Source organism: Felis catus, chromosome B3 (genome assembly GCF_018350175.1).
Source record: "Felis catus isolate Fca126 chromosome B3, F.catus_Fca126_mat1.0, whole genome shotgun sequence".
Classification (NCBI taxonomy): domain Eukaryota; kingdom Metazoa; phylum Chordata; class Mammalia; order Carnivora; family Felidae; genus Felis; species Felis catus.
Window position 1 is genome coordinate 50121524 of NC_058373.1, and position 19541 is coordinate 50141064.

At 40.8% G+C, this 19541-nt stretch overlaps 1 protein-coding gene across 2 annotated transcripts in view; it reads right to left on the reverse strand.

The window, feature by feature from the left end:
• UNC13C (unc-13 homolog C) overlaps window positions 1–19541 on the reverse strand; it is a 675102-nt gene that overhangs the window by 360183 nt on the left and 295378 nt on the right. For both annotated transcript variants that reach the window (XM_045059288.1, XM_019832393.3), the window contains 3 exons: window positions 14034–14112; window positions 12890–12895; window positions 11692–11763 (listed from right to left, as the gene is read on the reverse strand). In XM_045059288.1, the coding sequence (XP_044915223.1) occupies window positions 11692–11763; window positions 12890–12895; window positions 14034–14112 (157 nt within the window). The remainder of the gene's footprint in view (window positions 1–11691; window positions 11764–12889; window positions 12896–14033; window positions 14113–19541) is intronic.

The window sequence follows — 19541 nt, forward strand, 5'->3', positions numbered from 1 at the left end:
TTGGCTCAGATCATGATCTCATGGTGTGTGGGTTCCAGCCCCATATTGGGCTCTGTGCTGACAGCTCAGAGCCTGGAGCCTGCTTCAGATTCTCTGTCTCCCTCTCTCTTTGCCCCTCCCACACTCATACTCTGTCTCTCTCTCTGTATTTCAAAAATATAAAAGAGAGAGAGAGAGAGAGAGAGAGAGGCAAACCAAGAAACCGACTCTTAACTGTAGAGAACTGACAGTTAACTGGGGTAGTGGAGGCGATGGGTTAAACAGGTGATGGGGATTAAGGAGTGCACCTGTGATGAACACCAGGTGATGCAGGGAAGTGTTGAATACTGTATTACACATCTGAAACGAATATTACACTGTAGGTTAACTGGAATTTAAAAACTTTTTTAAAAAATGATGACAATAAAAAAAAACACAAATGAACATACTAAAACAAAACCACACATTGTTTCTCTTTAAAATTTTTTAAATTATTTATTTATTTTTAAGAGAGGGAGAGAAAGCGAGAGCAGGGGAGGAGCAGAGCAGGGGAGGAGCAGAGGGGGATAGAGTATATGAAGCAGGATCTGTGCTGACAGCAGAGAGCCCAATGTGAGGCTCACACTCATGAAGGAGGAGACCATCCTGAGCTGAGGTCAGAGGCTTAATTGACTGAATCACCCAGACACCCCTACCTTGTTCCTCTTAAAGAGAAGAAACTGATGATTCCAAGTGGAGGTGGGTGGGGAGATGGGTGAAATAAAGGGTATTAAGAGATACAAACTTCTGGCTATAAAATAAACTAATCACAGCAATGAAAAAATACAGCACAAGGAATATAGTCAATAATATTGTAGTAACATTGTATGGGAACAGATGGTGACAACACTTAATCATGGTAAACAATGACTAATGTACAGAATTGTCAAATCAATATTATACACCTGGAACTAACATAGCAATGTATGTTAATTATACTTCAATAAAAGAAATTGTAAAGTATATTTATGATACATTTAGGAAACATCTGCTATATTAAAATAAACAGTATAGATCATTTTAATTCATCTGTTGAGGAGAGGGAAAGTAAAACTCAACCTCCACAAAAGAACCTTAGAAAGGCAATTAAGAAAGACACAGTATATTTTTAAAGAGGAATAGAACTAAGCTCAAATACACTATCATAAATGTAAATTGATTGAGTTCACCTGTAAAAAGACAAATTCTTAAATTGAATTGAAACTAAGCTCTGTGAGGGGCGCTTGGGTGGCTCAGTCAGTTAAGCTTGTGACTTCATTTCTGGTCATGATCTCACAGTTCGTGGGTTCATAGCCCCACATCAGGCTCTGTGCTGATAGCTGAGAGGCTGGAGCCTGCTTCAGATTCTGTGTCTCACTCTCTCTGCCCCTTGCCTGCTCACACTCTGTCTCTAATATAAATAAATAAACATTAAAAATTCAAAAAAAAAGAAAATTAAGCTATGTGAGATACACATAAAACATGTTAAGACTTAAAGAATGACTAAAAAAGTTCTATCAAGGAAATACTGAATCTATCAATTTGGTATAGCTGTATTAATAGCATAGAGAAAATATTTTAAAGAAAAAACATTTAAGACATTAATAAGATTACCAACAAAGTTGAAAGAAAATTTATCAGGAATATAGAAGTCCCAAAACTTATGTACCCAACAAAAAGAGCTCATATGGTATACCTACAAAATTATGAGCCAAACTATAAAATAGTCAATTAAATGCAAATCACCAAATTTGTATTCCATGTCCTCTGAAAATAATACAATGTAGTAACAATAATAGTTCATACGGCTTGTCTTTGGGAGAATAAACACTCTAAATTGACTTAAATATTAATCATTGCATCATTTATTAAATATTTCTTTTTCTCTTCCTAAGCTGTCATGGATATACAAGTATATATACTGTTCTTCAATTATTTTGTAATTATTCTTTTGTGTGTATGCAATAGTTAATAATAAAGTCAAAATTAGTGAACTATGCAAAAGAGTAGGTTCATGGTAAATACAGAGAATAGAATATGAATCTAAATAAGAAAATAAATGAAATAGAAAAAAAAAAAAAACAATATGGAGTCAACAAAACAAACACCAGAGAAATCTCTTGCAGTATTGATTTAAAAAGAGAGAAAATACAAATAAGGTGAAATGGCATAATCTTTTTTTTTGAATGTTTGTTTATTTTTTAGACAGATTGTGTGAGCAGGGGAGGGGCAGAGAGAAGGGTACAGAGGATCTAAATTGGGCCGTGTGTTGACAGCAGAGAGCCCAGATGTGGGGCTCAAATTCACATCACCATGAGATGATGACCTGAGCTAAAGTCGGACACTCAACCGACTGAGCCACCCAGGCACTCCAGCACAAGTTTTATGTCATACAATTATATGAACAATTTGATGCAATTTGAAATTTTAGGTGACAAAAAAAGGACAACTTTCTGGAAAAAATATAAATGATCAAAACTGAATCAAGAACAAATGTTTAAAGAACATGGATGGAACTACTACATTAAATTGATTCAGTAGTCAAATAACCATTCTCAAAAAAATTACACAATGGTTTTAGAGGCAAGTTTGTCCATCTTTCAAGGCATAGCAACACGTACTGTGCACAAACCATTCAAGAGAAGAAAAGAGACAGCTTCCCAACTTATTTTACAAAGCTAGGTTATTGACGCCAAAATTGCTTAAAGACACAGTAAACCACAGGGCATTTTATTTATAAACACAGATGAAAAATCTTATGTAACTAGCAAACATAAGAAAGTCAAGGCCAAGAAAGTTTCAGTAACTTGCCCATGTTCCTACAACTAGTAAACAGTGGAGCTCTATCTCTCTCAAACCAAAGACTGTGTTCTTGAAGGAGAGACGCAGGACCAATAACAAGACTTGCAAACAAGAGAACACCTTTAAATTTGTGATTACCATGGATTTCCTTATCAGTACACCCTGGAATCTGATCTGCAGCTGCGGAGGTTACAGGGAGGCATGGGACAAAGCATATACTCTAGAGACTTCCTTGCGACTCCTCTTCCCTCTCTGCCACCTGCTCTGGCTGGCAAGACAATGTTTTCTTTTAATTCTCACAAACTGTGGAGAGTAAGTATTATTACTTTTATTTTACAAACGAGGTGAACACATCTTAGGGAGGCAAAAAGTACTGAAAAGAAATGAGTTCACAAAGATAATAGAGGTAGAGCTGAAATTCAAATTCAGACCCTTGTCACTTCAGTTCTCAATTATCTGGTTTGAAATTGTTCCTGTCCCGAGTCAGTGTACCTGGGCATAGTGTGAGCCTGCAGCTTCCTGACTGAACCCCAGGCACCACACAGGTATTCTGGCCTGCTTCCTGCTTCTATGTCATCTTTCCAGTATTATGCTAAAAATAGGGCCCAGATCTGATCTAATTATTCCCATACCTAGTTCTTATAAGTCCCTTTCATTGGGCATGGATCTTGTCATTGAAAGGACCTCCACTCACCTAGATAAACCAAACTTCATGAGAATTGACACTTCTGGAAGCAAGCCAATAGACCAGCCCCCTAACCATAGTTAGATGTGAATACCTGGGACAGAATAAAGAGGGTACTAGAATCCTTTCCAGGCTTGGTGATTTGCATCGCTCACCCTACTTGAGTGTCCCATAACCCTCATCAGACACTGTCAATTTAAATACTCCCACCTGTTAAGAAGCTTTCACTACAACCTGTAGCAAGAGTGGTAGCAAAACATGGTATCTCAGCTCCCTTCTCACTGTATTATAAACCTCATGATGGCAGGGAGTTTTAGTAGAGTTATTCACTGTCATATTTCAGAATCTGCAACAATGCCTGACACATAATAGACACTCAAATCAGTGATTTATTGAATGGTTTTAATTTGATTCCCCATTGTTGGGGCCACACCCAGGAAACTGAGTCTGTGAAAACAAGCACAAAGCAGAACAGTACAGCATCAGGAATACTACTGTTGTGATACAGGGATACTAGAGTGTTACCCCTTCTTGTGTTATTAGGTCAGATCGAAATGTTCAGAAACTATGGTCCTTAAGGGCTTTTTAGACTGAGATTTCCAATCAGCCCCAATAGGTCTCTGTGGGCAAGATGGAAATGGTGATAGATGGGGCACCTGGCATTGCTTTACCCACTGCTCACAGGGAGACCACAGAGGTGGTGCTGGCTGACCCACTGTCATCTCACATCAAACTTGAGAGCCCTTTCATGCTTTGGAAGAGATGACTGAACTTTTTACCATGTATCTCTTTAATTAAAACGGATGTGCCAGCATGTGATATTTTCCACATGGCAAAGCCATTTTCCTTTATGTAAAGGACACATATTTCATGCTTTCACATTAAAGGTGCCTAGGAAGGTTTTCAACACCCAAAAGTGGGAATTATTTGCTTCAGCATTTATGTTAGTTGCCGATGTAATGACTTAATGTGACAGCTTGTCAAGAGTGACATTTAATATGCCTGTTGTGCACACGTCATATTTCATTTACTTTTTGAGATATGGGCCCCAGGGAAATGGGCTTTATGAATTTCATGGAGAGCTGATGAACTCTATTCATCCACCCAACACCCACACAGAAAAGTCTTTTATATAGGTTTTCTGAAACTAAAGAAATAAATGTATGTTTAAGTGGATGAAAAGATCAATAACTAATTTAACCATAAAGTGAAGGTGTGCTCCCTATCCAGGGCCGCAGAAGATGTAATAGCATTCTTCTCATTTCTATCGCTTTCCTATTAACTTTTCATACGAATGAATATTTGTGGTAAAGACCAAATACCATATGTACAAAAAAGAAATAGTGTAGGAGTTTAATGATAAAAACGCTCAACCTTTCTTACTCCCTCAAAAGCCCAAGACTAGACACTTCAAGATTCAGCAAGCAATATGGTGCATTTTCATGTACCAGAGGATGTCTAATTTCATTTGTATCCAAACTACACTCAAATATTACATGTCATCATAAATCTAATAGATAAGAATAAGATCCTTGGAAAATCAGCCACATTTTTTTAATACTTTGGCACAAGAAAAAATGTTTTTATTTACTGTAGCACCCAAATATTCAAATGGACGTTTTTTGTTTTTTATTTTTTTATTTTTTATTTCTTTATTTATTTATTTTTTCTGATATGCACTAGGCCGAGGAGAGTTTGGGATAGAGATCTAGTAAAGGTTGGCTTCTGGGTGGAAGATGACAGTGACAAGAAGAAGAAACTGTGAAATATACATATAAATAATGGTGTTAAATGCCAAGTCTATAGAGATTTAACACAAGTATTATCAGTGGCAAATTTTTTCTTCTATAGGAATGACAAAGTCCTTTACATTCTATAGGACTATAGGAGTGTCACTCCTATAGAATGTATTAGTTCACCTAAGGGAGGACACATAAATTGTCTCTAGTAAAAACCCAACAGACTGGCTGGGCATGAAGGAGTTACCACAGCACAACATCCACTGCACGTTAGAATGCCTAAAAATTTTTTTAAATCCCTTTAGACCCAAGTCACATCTGAAGCCAATTAAATCAGAATCACTGGGAGCTAGACCCAGGCATCTGCATGGTTTAAAGCTACCACAGGTGACTCTAATGAGCCAAATTTAAGAATTCCTGACCTAGATATTGGAGTCTACTTGTATTTTCTAACCAGTTGGTTCTTTCATTCAACAAGAATTTACAAAGTACATACCTCATGTCAGATAATGCACGAAGCAATAGGGGTGAAAGTATTTAACAAGAGCAAAAAAACAGGACACAATGCTACCCTCAAGAAAGCAGTCTAAAAGCAAAGGTTTATGCAAAATAATAAAGTTAATTGCTTATAAAAATAATAAAACCAGCAGCTTGCATTTATGTTTTACTATACTCTAAGCAGTGCCAAGTGTTAAAAATGTATCCACTCCTTTAATAATTTGCCTTATTACCTCACTATACAGATGAGAGAAATCGACTCAGAGAAGTTAGATAAAATGCCAGGTGTAACAATGCTAATTTACTGGTACAGATGGGACTCACCCCAAGCAACCTTCACTTTTGCTATACCACAGTATGGAGGTTGTGATTAAATGCTAGAAAAAGCTCAAAGGAGGAAGCTGAAAATTCAGCCACAAGGGGAGAAAGATGTTTGGGACAGCCACAGAAGGGAGGCAAAATTTGAATCATATAAAAATGTAGCAGGATTTTTCTCAAAGGGAGAATTACAGGTAAAATGCATTAGGACAGAATAACATTTGTAAAGACAGAGAGGCGCATGCTTTTTTGATCAACAGAGGATAATCTGTATGATAGTGAAGTCGAGGTCTGGATGAAATTTGTTTAGGGTCAGACTTTCCCCGTATTGCCAGTTATTTCTGTAATTTTGGAATCAACATTACAACTGAGTGGCTTAATCAGAATTGCCTTCCCCTGGACTATATTGAAAGGGCGGGCCTACGCCAGCCGACTCCATCTTGTTCTGTGTCCTTCACCTTGACCACACCTCCTCCCCTTGACTCCATCTTGTTCTGTGTCCTTCACCTTGACCACACCTCCTCCCCTCGAGTAAACCCTCCCTCACCTGCCGGACCCTTCCCCAGGACCCCTCCCCAGCCAATCGGCTGAGGCCATAGCCATTACCTCACCAACTGCCCCCAGGCCCCAATAAAACCTTTGTCCTTTTGAAACTCGCTCTCTTTCCCTGGTATCTCACCGCTGCGTCGGTGCAGGTAGGGGATTGAGCTCGAGCTAGCTCGAATAAAGGCTCTTTGCTTTTGCATCGGACTCGGCTCCCTAGTGGTCTTTGGGGATCACGAATTCTGGGCATAACATTTGGGGGCTCGTCCGGGATCCCCAAGACCCCGAGGGACCCCCGACCCGGAGAGCCTGACTGGCCACGGTTAGTGTCTGTTTGTTCTGTCTTTTCTGTGTGAGCTCATTTCTGGAATTCTGGTAGTGCCCGACGCGGTCTAGGTGGACGCACTGGAGGACCACGGGCCGGGAGTTTCGGAAGACGTTCCGATTCTCCCTTCTGGAGGGACGTGGAATCCCCTCAAAGGTCTGAGACGAGGCGGGTCGCTCCCGCTGGTCGGCGTGAGGCCGTCGTCTTTGGAGGGACGTGGAATCCCCTCATCGGTTTTGGAGGGACGTGGAATCCCCTCAAATGTCTAAGCTAGCTCTCAGTTTTGCTTCCATGGAGTTGGAAGACTTTCTAGGGGCCCTCTGTTTGTCTGTTTTTGTGTTTCTCTGTTTTGCTCTGTGGACTTACTGGACGGACGTTATGGGACAGACTCAGACTACTCCTCTAAGTATTATGATTGATCACTTTAAGGATGTGAGGGGAAGAGCTAACAACCTCAGTGTGGAAGTCCGAAAGAGTCGGTTGCAGTTTTTTTGTTCTAGCGAGTGGCCAACTTTCAATGTCGGATGGCCACCAGAGGGGACCTTTGACCTACCTACCATCCACCGAGTCAGGAGTATCATCTCTCAGCCTAAGATGGGCCATCTTGATCAGCTCCCTTACATTATCACTTGGCAGGACCTTGTAGAAGACCCACCCTCTTGGCTTAAGCCCTTCCTAACCCTGCTCCCTCCGGAGCCAAAACCCATTCTTGCTTTGCAGGAAACAGAGAAGAGGAAACGTCTTACCCAGCCTTCAGCACCCCTCTACCCTGTCCTACAGGGGGGTACTGAAGAAGAATTAATTTTTCCTCCCCCGTATAACCCCTCTAGGATGCCGGAAGAACACCATCCTCCCCCTCCGGGGGAGGCAGATGCTGTTCCGAGAGCGGGAGGCGGAAACACCCCAGGGAGAAGCCCGCCATTTACCAGACAAAGGGCTCAGAGGGAGCAATCCGCCTCCGCCGTCGACTCTACTATTCTGCCCCTGCGAGCCACCGGACCCCCAGACGCGGAGGGGAATCAGCCCCATCACTATTGGCCTTTCGCCACTAGTGACCTCTACAATTGGAAAGCTCAGAATCCTAAGTTTTCTGAGAAACTGGCAGGGCTTATTGATTTATTAGACTCTGTTCTTTTTACCCATCAGCCCACGTGGGACGATTGCCAGCAGCTTTTACAGGTCCTGTTCACGACTGAAGAAAGAGAAAGAATCCTCAATGAGGCCCGAAAACTAGTTCCGGGCGCAGACGGGAATCCCACCACCAACCAGGCTCAGATAGAGGCCTCCTTCCCCTTAACTCGGCCCCAGTGGGATTTCAACACGGCAGAAGGTAAGGAGAGGCTCCGGGTCTACCGCCAGACTCTAATGGGGGGTCTCCGAATGGCTGCTAGAAAGCCAACCAATTTGGCCAAGGTAGGAAATGTACAACAGGGAAAAGATGAATCTCCGGCTGCCTTTTTAGAAAGGATCATGGAGGCATTCCGTACCTATACCCCCATGGATCCAGAGGCTCTGGAAAACAAGGCAGCTGTTATCATGGCCTTTGTAAACCAATCGGCCATAGACATTAGGAGAAAATTACAGAAAATAGATAGACTAGGAGAAAAAAGTCTGCAGGACTTACTGGTGGTAGCCGAAAAGGTATATAATAACCGGGAGCCTCCTGAGGACAAGCAGGCTCGCGCCATGGCGGCTGCCAGCAGTAAGCAGACTCGAGACCTGGCCAGAATACTGCTAGCTACCACTGCTGACTTCCCCGAGGAACGAGACTGCCGTCTCCGGCAGCTGGCAGATGACGCAAGAAAAGGTAAAAGCACCACCAAGGGGGGGAAGCAGAGGCTGCAGAAGGATCAGTGTACATACTGCAAGGAGATAGGGCATTGGGCCCGAGATTGTCCGAAATGGGCCGGCTGGAAGGGAAGCAAGACTGATCGAGTAAAAGTCCTAGAGCTGGATGAACTAAGTGATTAGGGGAGTCAGGGTTCGGACCCTCTCCCCGAACCCAGGGTAACTCTTAAAGTGGAGGGGACCCCTATTGACTTCCTTGTCGACACCGGAGCACAACATTCGGTCCTCCGCACCCCACAAGGAAAACTAGCTAGCAAGAAGTCCTGGGTACAAGGGGCAACTGGTATGAGCCAGTATTCATGGACTACCCGAAGAACAGTAGATTTGGGAATGGGCCGGGTATCCCACTCCTTTATGGTAATACCAGAATGCCCCTACCCGCTGTTAGGACGGGACTTACTGACCAAGATTGGAGTTCAGATAACTTTCAGACAAGGGGGGCCTCAGGTCACCGATGGCAAGGGCCACCCCATCCAGGTCCTGACCATGAAACTGGAGGATGAATACCTCCTCCACCAGGAGGCGCTCCCGAGAGAGGATAATATAGACAGATGGCTACAAGAATTCCCCTCGGTTTGGGCAGAGACAGGGGGGATGGGACTAGCCGCTCATAGGACCCCAGTCCTGGTAGAGCTCAAGCCAGGAGAGAGTCCGGTAAGGATCAAACAATACCCCATGTCTCAGGAGGCCTGGAAGGGGATCCAGCCACACATCCGGAGACTACGAAGCCTAGGGGTACTAGTTCCTTGCCAGTCTGCCTGGAACACCCCCCTACTGCCGGTCAAAAATCCTCACACAAATGACTACCGACCGGTACAAGACCTCCGGGAAGTAAATAAGAGGGTCGTGGACATACACCCAACTGTTCCCAACCCATATACTCTCTTGAGCTCCTTAGCGCCCTCCAGGGTCTGGGATACTGTACTAGATTTAAAGGAAGCCTTCTTCAGTCTGCTGCTGGCACCCCAGAGCCAACCCTTGTTCGCCTTCGAGTGGCATGATCCGGAGGAGGGCTACAGTGGGCAACTCACCTGGACACGGCTACCTCAGGGATTCAAAAATTCACCCACCATCTTTGACGAGGCGCTACACGAGGACCTGGGTGAGTACAGAAGGGAGCACCCTGGCCTCACCCTTCTACAGTATGTAGATGACATCCTGATTGCTGCCGACACTGCCAAAGACTGTGAGCGAGGGACCCAGGACCTGCTGGCTACCCTGGGGGCCTTAGGATACCGGGCATCCGCGAAGAAGGCTCAGATATGCAGGGAGAGGATTCACCAACAGGACACCAAAATAGAGCAAGTTGTATCTGCCTGCAAGACCTGCCAACTCACCAACGCGAGGGCCACATCAAATAAAAAAAGGAACCAGGCTCAGAGGCACCAGACCGGGAGCCCAATGGGAAGTCGACTTCATTGAACTCAAACCAGGAAAGTATGGTTTTAAATATCTTTTAGTATTTACAGACACCTTCTCTGGCTGGGTGGAGGCATACCCAACCAAGCATGAAACGGCTCAGACGGTGGCTAAGAAGCTACTAGAAGACATCTTACCCAGGTATGGTTTTCCTGCCCTGGTAGGATCAGACAATGGACCAGCTTTTATCTCGCAGGTAACACAGGCAGTAGCCAAGGCGGTGGGGGCAAACTGGAAATTACATTGTGCTTATAGGCCCCAGAGCTCAGGACAGGTAGAAAGAATGAATAGAACCCTAAAAGAGACCCTTACCAAATTAACCATGGAGACTGGCGGGGACTGGGTGACTCTCCTACCGTACGCCCTTTATTGGGTTAGAAACACTCCTTACACTCTGGGTTTTACTCCCTATGAGATCATGTTTGGCAGGCCACCCCCTGTTATTCCCAGCCTTTGAGCTGAACTTATTGCTGAGTTTAAAGATCAAGAACTTTTTCTTTCCTTGAGCGGGCTCCAGAGGGCGCACGAGGACATTTGGCCGCGCCTCCATGCCATCTACGAGGCTGGCCCGATCCCGACACCTCATCAGTACAGGCAGGGAGACTGGGTCTACGTCAAGAGGCACCACCGAGAGACTCTCGAGCCGCGCTGGAAGGGACCCTACATCGTGGTGTTGACAACCCCCACCGCTCTCAAGGTAGACGGCATCGCGACCTGGGTCCATCACACCCACGCTCAGCCAGCGGACCCCTCCTCGATCCGGAAGGACTTCGTCACGCGATGGGCCATCAGTTGGGACCAACACAACCCGCTCAAGCTCAAGCTACAGCGCATTCGACCTACCTAATATTGGTAACTCTGTTAACTCTGCTTGTCATTGCTCATGCTGCCGGGAGTCCCCACGCCCCCCAAAACATCACCTGGCAGATCATAGACACCAGCTCGGGGACAATACTTAATCAGACGTCCCAGAGCCACCCCAGGGACACTTGGTTCCCAGAACTTTGCGTAAACCTCCAGACTCTGTTCTCCTTGTCACCATAAATGCAGCCGGTCCCATGATTGGGTCCGTAAGCTACATGACAAGGGGGGAATGAAAGGGCGGGCCTACGCCAGCCGACTCCATCTTGTTCTGTGTCCTTCACCTTGACCACACCTCCTCCCCTTGACTCCATCTTGTTCTGTGTCCTTCACCTTGACCACACCTCCTCCCCTCGAGTAAACCCTCCCTCACCTGCCGGACCCTTCCCCAGGACCCCTCCCCAGCCAATCGGCTGAGGCCATAGCCATTACCTCACCAACTGCCCCCAGGCCCCAATAAAACCTTTGTCCTTTTGAAACTCGCTCTCTTTCCCTGGTATCTCACCGCTGCGTCGGTGCAGGTAGGGGATTGAGCTCGAGCTAGCTCGAATAAAGGCTCTTTGCTTTTGCATCGGACTCGGCTCCCTAGTGGTCTTTGGGGATCACGAATTCTGGGCATAACAATATCAATACATAGCAATCGACTCTGCACCTACCAGTTCCTCATTGTTTAGAGATGTCCTAATGACCATAGCCAGGGAGAGTCCAGATTTCCGGGCAGCCAGAGTCTAAAATAAACAGAATTTAGGAGTTATTGGCACATGAGGTGGATGCTAAGTACATATTGTTCAACAACATGTGAAAATGTAAGAATATAACCTATCACTGTTCATGTTTTAGTCAATAGGCACCTGCCATTTTCAGTAGTCAGCTAGTTCATCCAGAATGTGAAATCATGGAACATTAAAGCTGATACAATCCCCTTATATAATCAGACCCAACCCTTACATTTAACTGATGAGAAAACTGAGGTCCAGCAAGGCAGATTGATCAGCCCCAGGTTTCCATGTTAGCAAGAGACTTCTCTAACTTTGTTTTTCCTCAAGGTGATCATGATCACATTTCTTCATAAAACATGGCCACTGGTGCAGAGCCAGATGATCTGTGTGATGGCCCCAAATCACAGGTGTTAGATGATCCTTGAGTTGTTCACAGTTCCCTGGAATATTCTTTCATATCTAAGCAGTATATTTTTCCTAAGTGTTCATTTTATCAGGTGAGAACCATTATACCCAGATTGGTTTTCTTAACTCAATCTTGGTAACATAAGTAATTTTAAGTAAAAGTCAAGTCCCTTTTGTTTCCCTACCATAAAACAGAACCATTATATCTCCTACCTGAAATGTGTGTGATATAATACACTCAGCAGAACTGTAGAGAACTTTGGAAACCCGAAGTTTTAGATGGGAATGTTTAATATGTTATCTCATTAGGAACAAAGGGAAGTCACAATGGAATTTTGCACCTGGTCTTAAATCTATCTCCTTGGAGCTACAAAGCCATAAACTCAGATAAAAGTTTAGCAATCCTCAGCGAGGAAGTCACTATCCATCCATCACCACCCCTTCTGTGTAAACCTATAGAGCGATTACGTCCAAGGAATTAGCCAAGATGATCTTCCATTTCTGACAACTATTGTCTCTAAATTATGTTTGAATTCTATTTTCGTCTGTATTCGTACCTGTTGTGTATATAATTTTGTGTATCTTTCAGAACAGAACTAGATGTTAAATTCTTGCAGAACCCAAATTTCTCAGTCTTGTCTCTTTTTATTTCCCCATCTTGCCCTCTTTTATCCCATAAGTGCAACGTACATTCAGAAATATAGAAAATATTAAATTGAAAATCACTTACCATGGCCTGAAGATCCCAAGTGTCAGAGGAAACAAAGTGTAAATAATTAGACATAAGAATGGTGAGAAAAGAGTATAATGATGTTAAATAAACTGAACACTTTAAAATAATATCCACACTACAATGGCAGAAATCTGGGCTACAGAGACACAGCATGCTGTTCAGTAGAAGATCTTTCCAATCAAGATTTTATCTTTCCTAATTTCGAACACAAGTGATGGTTTTCAGATGAAGGTTTTCATAGCAAAATTAAAAATTACTGATATAAGAAATAGCATAAATTGCCGCTAAAAGGGAAATTTCTATTTCTCTGGGATAAAACATATTTTCATGTCATAAACTGTTAAGAATTTGCCTCCAGGAAACTGGAGACAATTTGGATGATAAAACAAAACACTCTGTTTTCTGGCAGTTAAGCTATTTGTTTTTAATAGTCTAATGTGGATCATTATCAATCCTTTGCATCTTTAGGTGGTCCTGTGCATATTTTGTTATAGGAGAGCTTGAGTTATTCAGAGTTATGTTTAGGTTTAATGAGGTTTTAATGACTTGAGAGTTGTAATTTTCTTCAGAGAGTGGAATCACTTATTAATGTGATTAAATTTGATCTTAATTAAATAAAGAATTGGTTAATAGTATCTGCTGCTTTATAAAGTAGTAGAATCCAGTGACATAAGGTGAGGAAGTCCAAAACAAGCCTCCAAGTGCCCATTAAACTTGTGGTCCTTTGCAACATTGCACCTATCAAAGCCCAGTTGCAGCAGCTCAGTTAGCATGCCCTGTGACTTCTATTTGCCCAATTGTTATGCCATTTTAAACTGGTTTATAATTTTAACCAATAAAAAGGGGGGCCAAGGGGTACGTGGCTGTCTCTGTCAGTAGAACATACAACTCTTGATCTCAAGGCCAGGAGTTCAAGCCCCATGTTGGAGAAAAAGAAAGAAGGCTTAAAAAAAAAAACGCTGTCAAAAAGTTAGAATTATTTCATTTATTTAATAGATTTTAAAGGAATGATAAATGCAACACTTGGTAGAATCCAACTTCTTATATGTATTATTCTATGAAATACAGATAGGCATGGCACTTAATGATAAAGAAAAAGGCAACACATACAACTGAAGAGAATGAAACAGGAGTTCCTTACCACATCTCGTACAATGGGCAAAGTTTTCTTCCTACGGAGATCTGGCATACTGTCAATACCATAAAGCCCTCGCCCAGCCCTGAAAGAGGAGAAAGAGGAATGATTTCAATGGGATAAGGACTTCCTTTAAGAAAAAGGCTGTAAAAAAGATTAAATGTATACCATGATTTTCAACTGGTTCACAAAATAGGAAAAATCCAAGCCTCTTAAGACCTCACCCTCACCCAGTGAAAAGGAGACTCTAGCTACCAAAGTGATCGCTTGTATTCTTGGATAGTTCCATACATTGAAACTTTAGCCTGGCTTGGTTGACACCTTGGTTTTCTGTCAGCATCACAAGGAAGATAATAAAAACTGTTAGTTACATGTAACTTTGTATTTCTGGGAAGACATAGAAGCAAACCATTTTACTGCAACTTTTGTCTGCAACGATGTAAGAAATACCTTTATTTGTAAAAAATATCATTCTTTTTTGATGTGTTTCATCTTCACAGATGAAACTCCAAACTGGTATCTCAAAGAGCCGTAGTTGCATTTAGAGTATTTGTAATAACCCTTATATCAGAATTTTTCCTTTTTTGGAATCTACCGCACAGAAAAATACAACAAGAAATTAATTTGTTATCCAAGGATATTCACTGCACCATTTCTTTTTGTAATAGCAATAGAAGCTAGGTAACCTAAATATTTATGGAATGAATTATATTATCTACCCAATGAGAACACAATAAAGTAAACGAGTTAAATACATATGTGTATAAATGAAAAAAATCATGTTATGTGAAAAAAACAAGTTTGCATTTTAGTAAGTTTAGTATGATACTGTATTGCATGTGCTTATATATACACAGAAAAATACCTAGAAAGATATTCATTAAATTGATAGCGAGAGTTACTTCTGTGGAGTGATACTGGGTCAAAGAAAGAGCAAAGATTCTCACTGTTATAAATTTGGTAAGAGTCAATGTTCCATAATAAGCGTTACCATGTTTGCAATTAAAAAATATTCTTGAAATATATTCATCTTTATTAAAATAATGGAATACATTGAATTGTTTTTTGTTGCATCTAAGCTAGTGATTTTATACAACCACAAATGTGCTCAAGTCACTGAGGAGAGCTTCCCTTATGCTCACCTGACCTATAAAACTCTTGCTAAACTCCAGCTTATTAGAATCACCTTTTTCACCAGGCACACACAATTCAAAGGCAAGGGTGTCAGCTATGCACCTCTGCCACCGAACAGGCCACAAAAGCTGATAATAGATTATCAGCATCTCACAGCCCCGTTTTCACTGACACAGAGATGGCCTCTTTGCTCTTAGCTTAATGAAGGGAAAATTTTGCCTTACTGGATTTTTTTTATAGTAGCCGTGGTCTTAACTCCAACACTTCTAGTTGTATCAATCACTAGCTTGATGATCTTGAATAATTCACTAAGTTATCACACAACTCGTTATGTGAAACAGTACTAAAAGAAAATGTTAATAAGGATAGAACGTCAATAAATAGCAAGGTTATAACTTATATGTTTATTCAGTAATAAATGTGAATATTAATACCACTGCACATGAGGAAGAAGTGTCAATTCTGAGCAAATTATATTTAAGTTCATGAATTTCAACTAAAAGTTTTTGTTTAGATCATAGAATACAGGAAAAGGATAATAGCGGGGGAGAGATCAACACACATGAATGAAAAGGAAAAGGAGAAGTGATAGGAGGGAAGATAGTACGTGTGGGGAAAATGACATTTGAGAGCCTGTTCAGCAATGACTGTATGAGAAAAGAGTTCATTCAGTTTCCATCATTACCCAGAACAATGCCAATTGATACTCTCTAGGCCAATGGCACAACACCAGTCAAATACCAAGATTAGATCACACACACACACACACACACACACACACACACACACACACAAATCATTGGCAGCATGCTCTTATGGACTGCAAGAAATGGCAGTATCAAGCAAGGGAAAAGGGCAATTAAATCTTCTTTTTTTCCTTGTCAGCACCTGTCTTCAGAAAGTGAACCAACTCCTCCATCAGTGTAACTTTTCACTTCCCTCCTATTTTCTTTCCATATTCTTCCCCTCTCACTGCTAGTTCATTCTTGATTCTGACACATCCCAAATACCACATTTATGGGAAAAAGGTATATAAGTGTGTTTCTAGAAGGATCTTTTGAGTTTTGTTTGCTCCAATCGAAGGCTTGGATTCCTAGTTGTTTCTATTTTCTACCTCCTGTGAAGAGAATTAATAGTGACATAAAGTATAATTAATAAATGTCTTGCCATCACACTACATGGCAATCACACTAACTAGCTGCGTCTGAATGTTTTGAAATGTTTTGACTGCTAAATAATGTGACTTAAATAACTATGTAAAGAAACACATTCAATTGTGACAATGCTTGAGAAAGTGATTTATAAACTACAAAGTGTAATATATACACGGGTTGTGTGGTTTCTTACACTAATGATTTCTTTATGTTTTCCTGCTCATAGAACTTAATTCAAATTCCCAAGAGCACCTAGAATTTTGAGTAAACTTATATACTCACAAGTTCAAGAATCAGTGTCACACACATATTTTCTTGGGTCTTAAATTTCACTCCTTTGCTTGTCTCATTATAACAGAGACAGCCAAGGACCCAGGCCAAACCTGAGCATTATGGAATAATGCGCCCAAGTTACAGACATGAATCCAAAATTTCTAACTGCCTTGAGTTTAGTTTCATTAAATTCATATTTTGAAATTTGTAAAATTTGTAATTGCAATAGAAATTTTCTCTTAATCTTTACCGTTTTAAAAAAATGCTCAAAATCACGTTGTACTTCCTTAGAGTTTTACATTTTTATTATTACTGTAAGATGTTTGCATAAACATAAACTTTCAATGGATTATTCATCAAATAATAATAAAACTTTTATTGTAAATCTGAGTATTAAAAAAAAAGAAGAAAAAGAAGAAGCTTCCCTAATGGCCTTACCTCAAGAGTGGATAAGTGTTTGGTAAATACTGTAAAGCTCTATAAAAATGTAAGATATTTTTGAAATATTTATTTTATTTATTTATTTTTGAGAGAAAGAGAGAGAGCAAGCAGGGGAGAGAGGAAGAGAGAGACAATCTTAAGCAGGCTCCACACCCAGCCCAGAGCCCAACATGGAGCTCAATCTCAAGACCATGAGATCACGACGTGAGGTGAAATCAAGGAACAAATAAGCAAATGACCCACCCTGGCACCTTTGTAATATTTATTAAAAGTGTTCCTTATTGTTTTGGTGCAATTACAAATGGGATTGATTCCTTGATTTCTTTTTCTGCTGCATTATTGGTATATAGAAATGCAACATATTTCTGCACATTGATTTTATGTCCTGCGACTTTGCTGAATTCATGTATTATCTCTTAACAATTTTTTGGTGGAGTCTTTTAGATTTTCTATGAAGTGTCATGTCATCTGCCAATAGTGAAAGTTTGACTTCTTCCTTGCTGATTTGGATGCCTTTTATTTCTTTTTACTGTCTGATTGCTGACACTAAGACTTGCAGTACTATGTTAAATAGTAATTGTTAGAGTGGAATTTCTTGTCTTTTCCTGACCATGAAGAAAAGGCTCCTGGTTTTTCCCCATTGAGGATGATGTTAGCTATGGGTCTCTCATATATGGCCTTTATGATGTTGAGGTATGTTCCAGCTATCCCTACTTTGTTGAGGGTTTTTAATCAAGAATGGATGCTGTATTTTGTCAAAAGCCTTTTCTGCAAGATCATATGGTTCTTATCCTTTATTTTATTAATGTGGTCTCTCACATTGATTGATTTGTGAATACTGAACCACACCTGCAGCCCAGGAATAAATCCCACTTGATCATGGTGAATAATTCTTTTAATGTACTACTGGATTTGATTTGCTAAAATCTTGTTGAGAATTTTTGCATCCATGTTCATCAAGGACATTGGCCTGTAATTCTGTTTTTTAAAAAAATCTTTTTAACGTTTATGTATTATTTTTGAGAGCGAGACAGAATGTGAGCAGGGAAGGGGAAGAGAGAGAATTCAAAGAATTCACAGAATTCAAAGGAGGCTCAAACTCACAAGTGGGGAGATTATGACCTGAGCCTAAGTCGGTCACTTAACCAACTGAGCTACCAAGGAGCCCAAGTTTAATTCTCCTTTTGAATGGAGTCTTTGTCTGGTTTTGGAATCAAGGTAATGCTGGTTTTGTAAAATTAGTTTGGAAGTTTTCTTCTATTTCTTTATTTTGGAACAATTTGAGAATAGGTATTAACTCTTCTTTAAATGTCTAGTAGAATTCTCCTAGGAAGCCATCTGGCCCAGGACTCTGGTTTTTTGGTAGATTTTTGATTACTGATTGAATGTGTTTGCTGGTTATGGGTTTGTGTAAATTTTCCATTTTTCATCCTGTTTCAGTTTTGTTACTTTGTGAGTTTCTAGAAATTTGTCCATCTCTTCCAGATTACCCCATCTGTTGGCATATAGGTTTTCTTGGTATTCTCTTGTAAGTGTTTGTATTTCTGTGGTGTTGGTCATGATCTCTCCTGTCTCATTCATGATTTTAACTATTTGGATCCTTTCTCTTTTCTTTTTGATAAGTCTGGCTAGAGGTTTATCAATTTTGTTAATTCTGTCAAAAAGCCGATTCTTAGTTTCATTGATCTGTTCTACTGTTTTTTGTTGTTGTTGTGTCTGTATTATTTATTTTTACTCTAATCTCTATAATTTCCCTTCTTCTGCAGGCTTGCTCCTTTTCTAGCTCCTTTAGGTATAAGGTTAGGTTGTGTATTTGGGACCCTTCCTGCTTCTTGAGTTGGGCCTGAATTGCAATACACTTGCCTCTTAGGATCACGTTTGCTGCAACCCAAAGCTTTGAATTGTCATGTTTCCATTTTCATTTGCTTCCATATATTTTCAAATTTCTTCTTTAATTTCCTGGTTAACCCATTCATTCTTTATTAGGATGTCCTTTAACCTCCACGTATTTGAGGGCTTTCCAAACTTTTCATTGTGGTTGACTTCAAGTTTCATACTGTTGTGTTCTGAAAATATGCATGGTATGATCTTGATCTCTTTGTACTTGTTGAGGGCTGATTTCTGACCCAGTATGTGATCAGTTCTGGAGAATGCTCCATGTGCACTTGAGAAGAATGTGTATTCTGCTGCTTCAAGATGAAATATTCTGAATCTATCTGTTAAGTCCATCTAGTCCAGTTTGTCATTAGACGTCATTGTTTCCTTGTTGATTTCCTGGTTAAGAATAAACCTAACTAAAGAGGTAAAAGATCTAGAGTTTGAAAATTATAGAATGCTTATGGAAGAGATTGAAGAGGACACAAAGAAATGGAAAAGCATTCCCTGCCTATGGATTAGAAGAACAAACATTGTTAAAATATCTATGCTACCCAAAGCAACCTACACATTTAATGCAATCCCTATCAAAATGCCACCAGCATTTTTCACAGAGCTAGAATAAACAGTCCTAAAG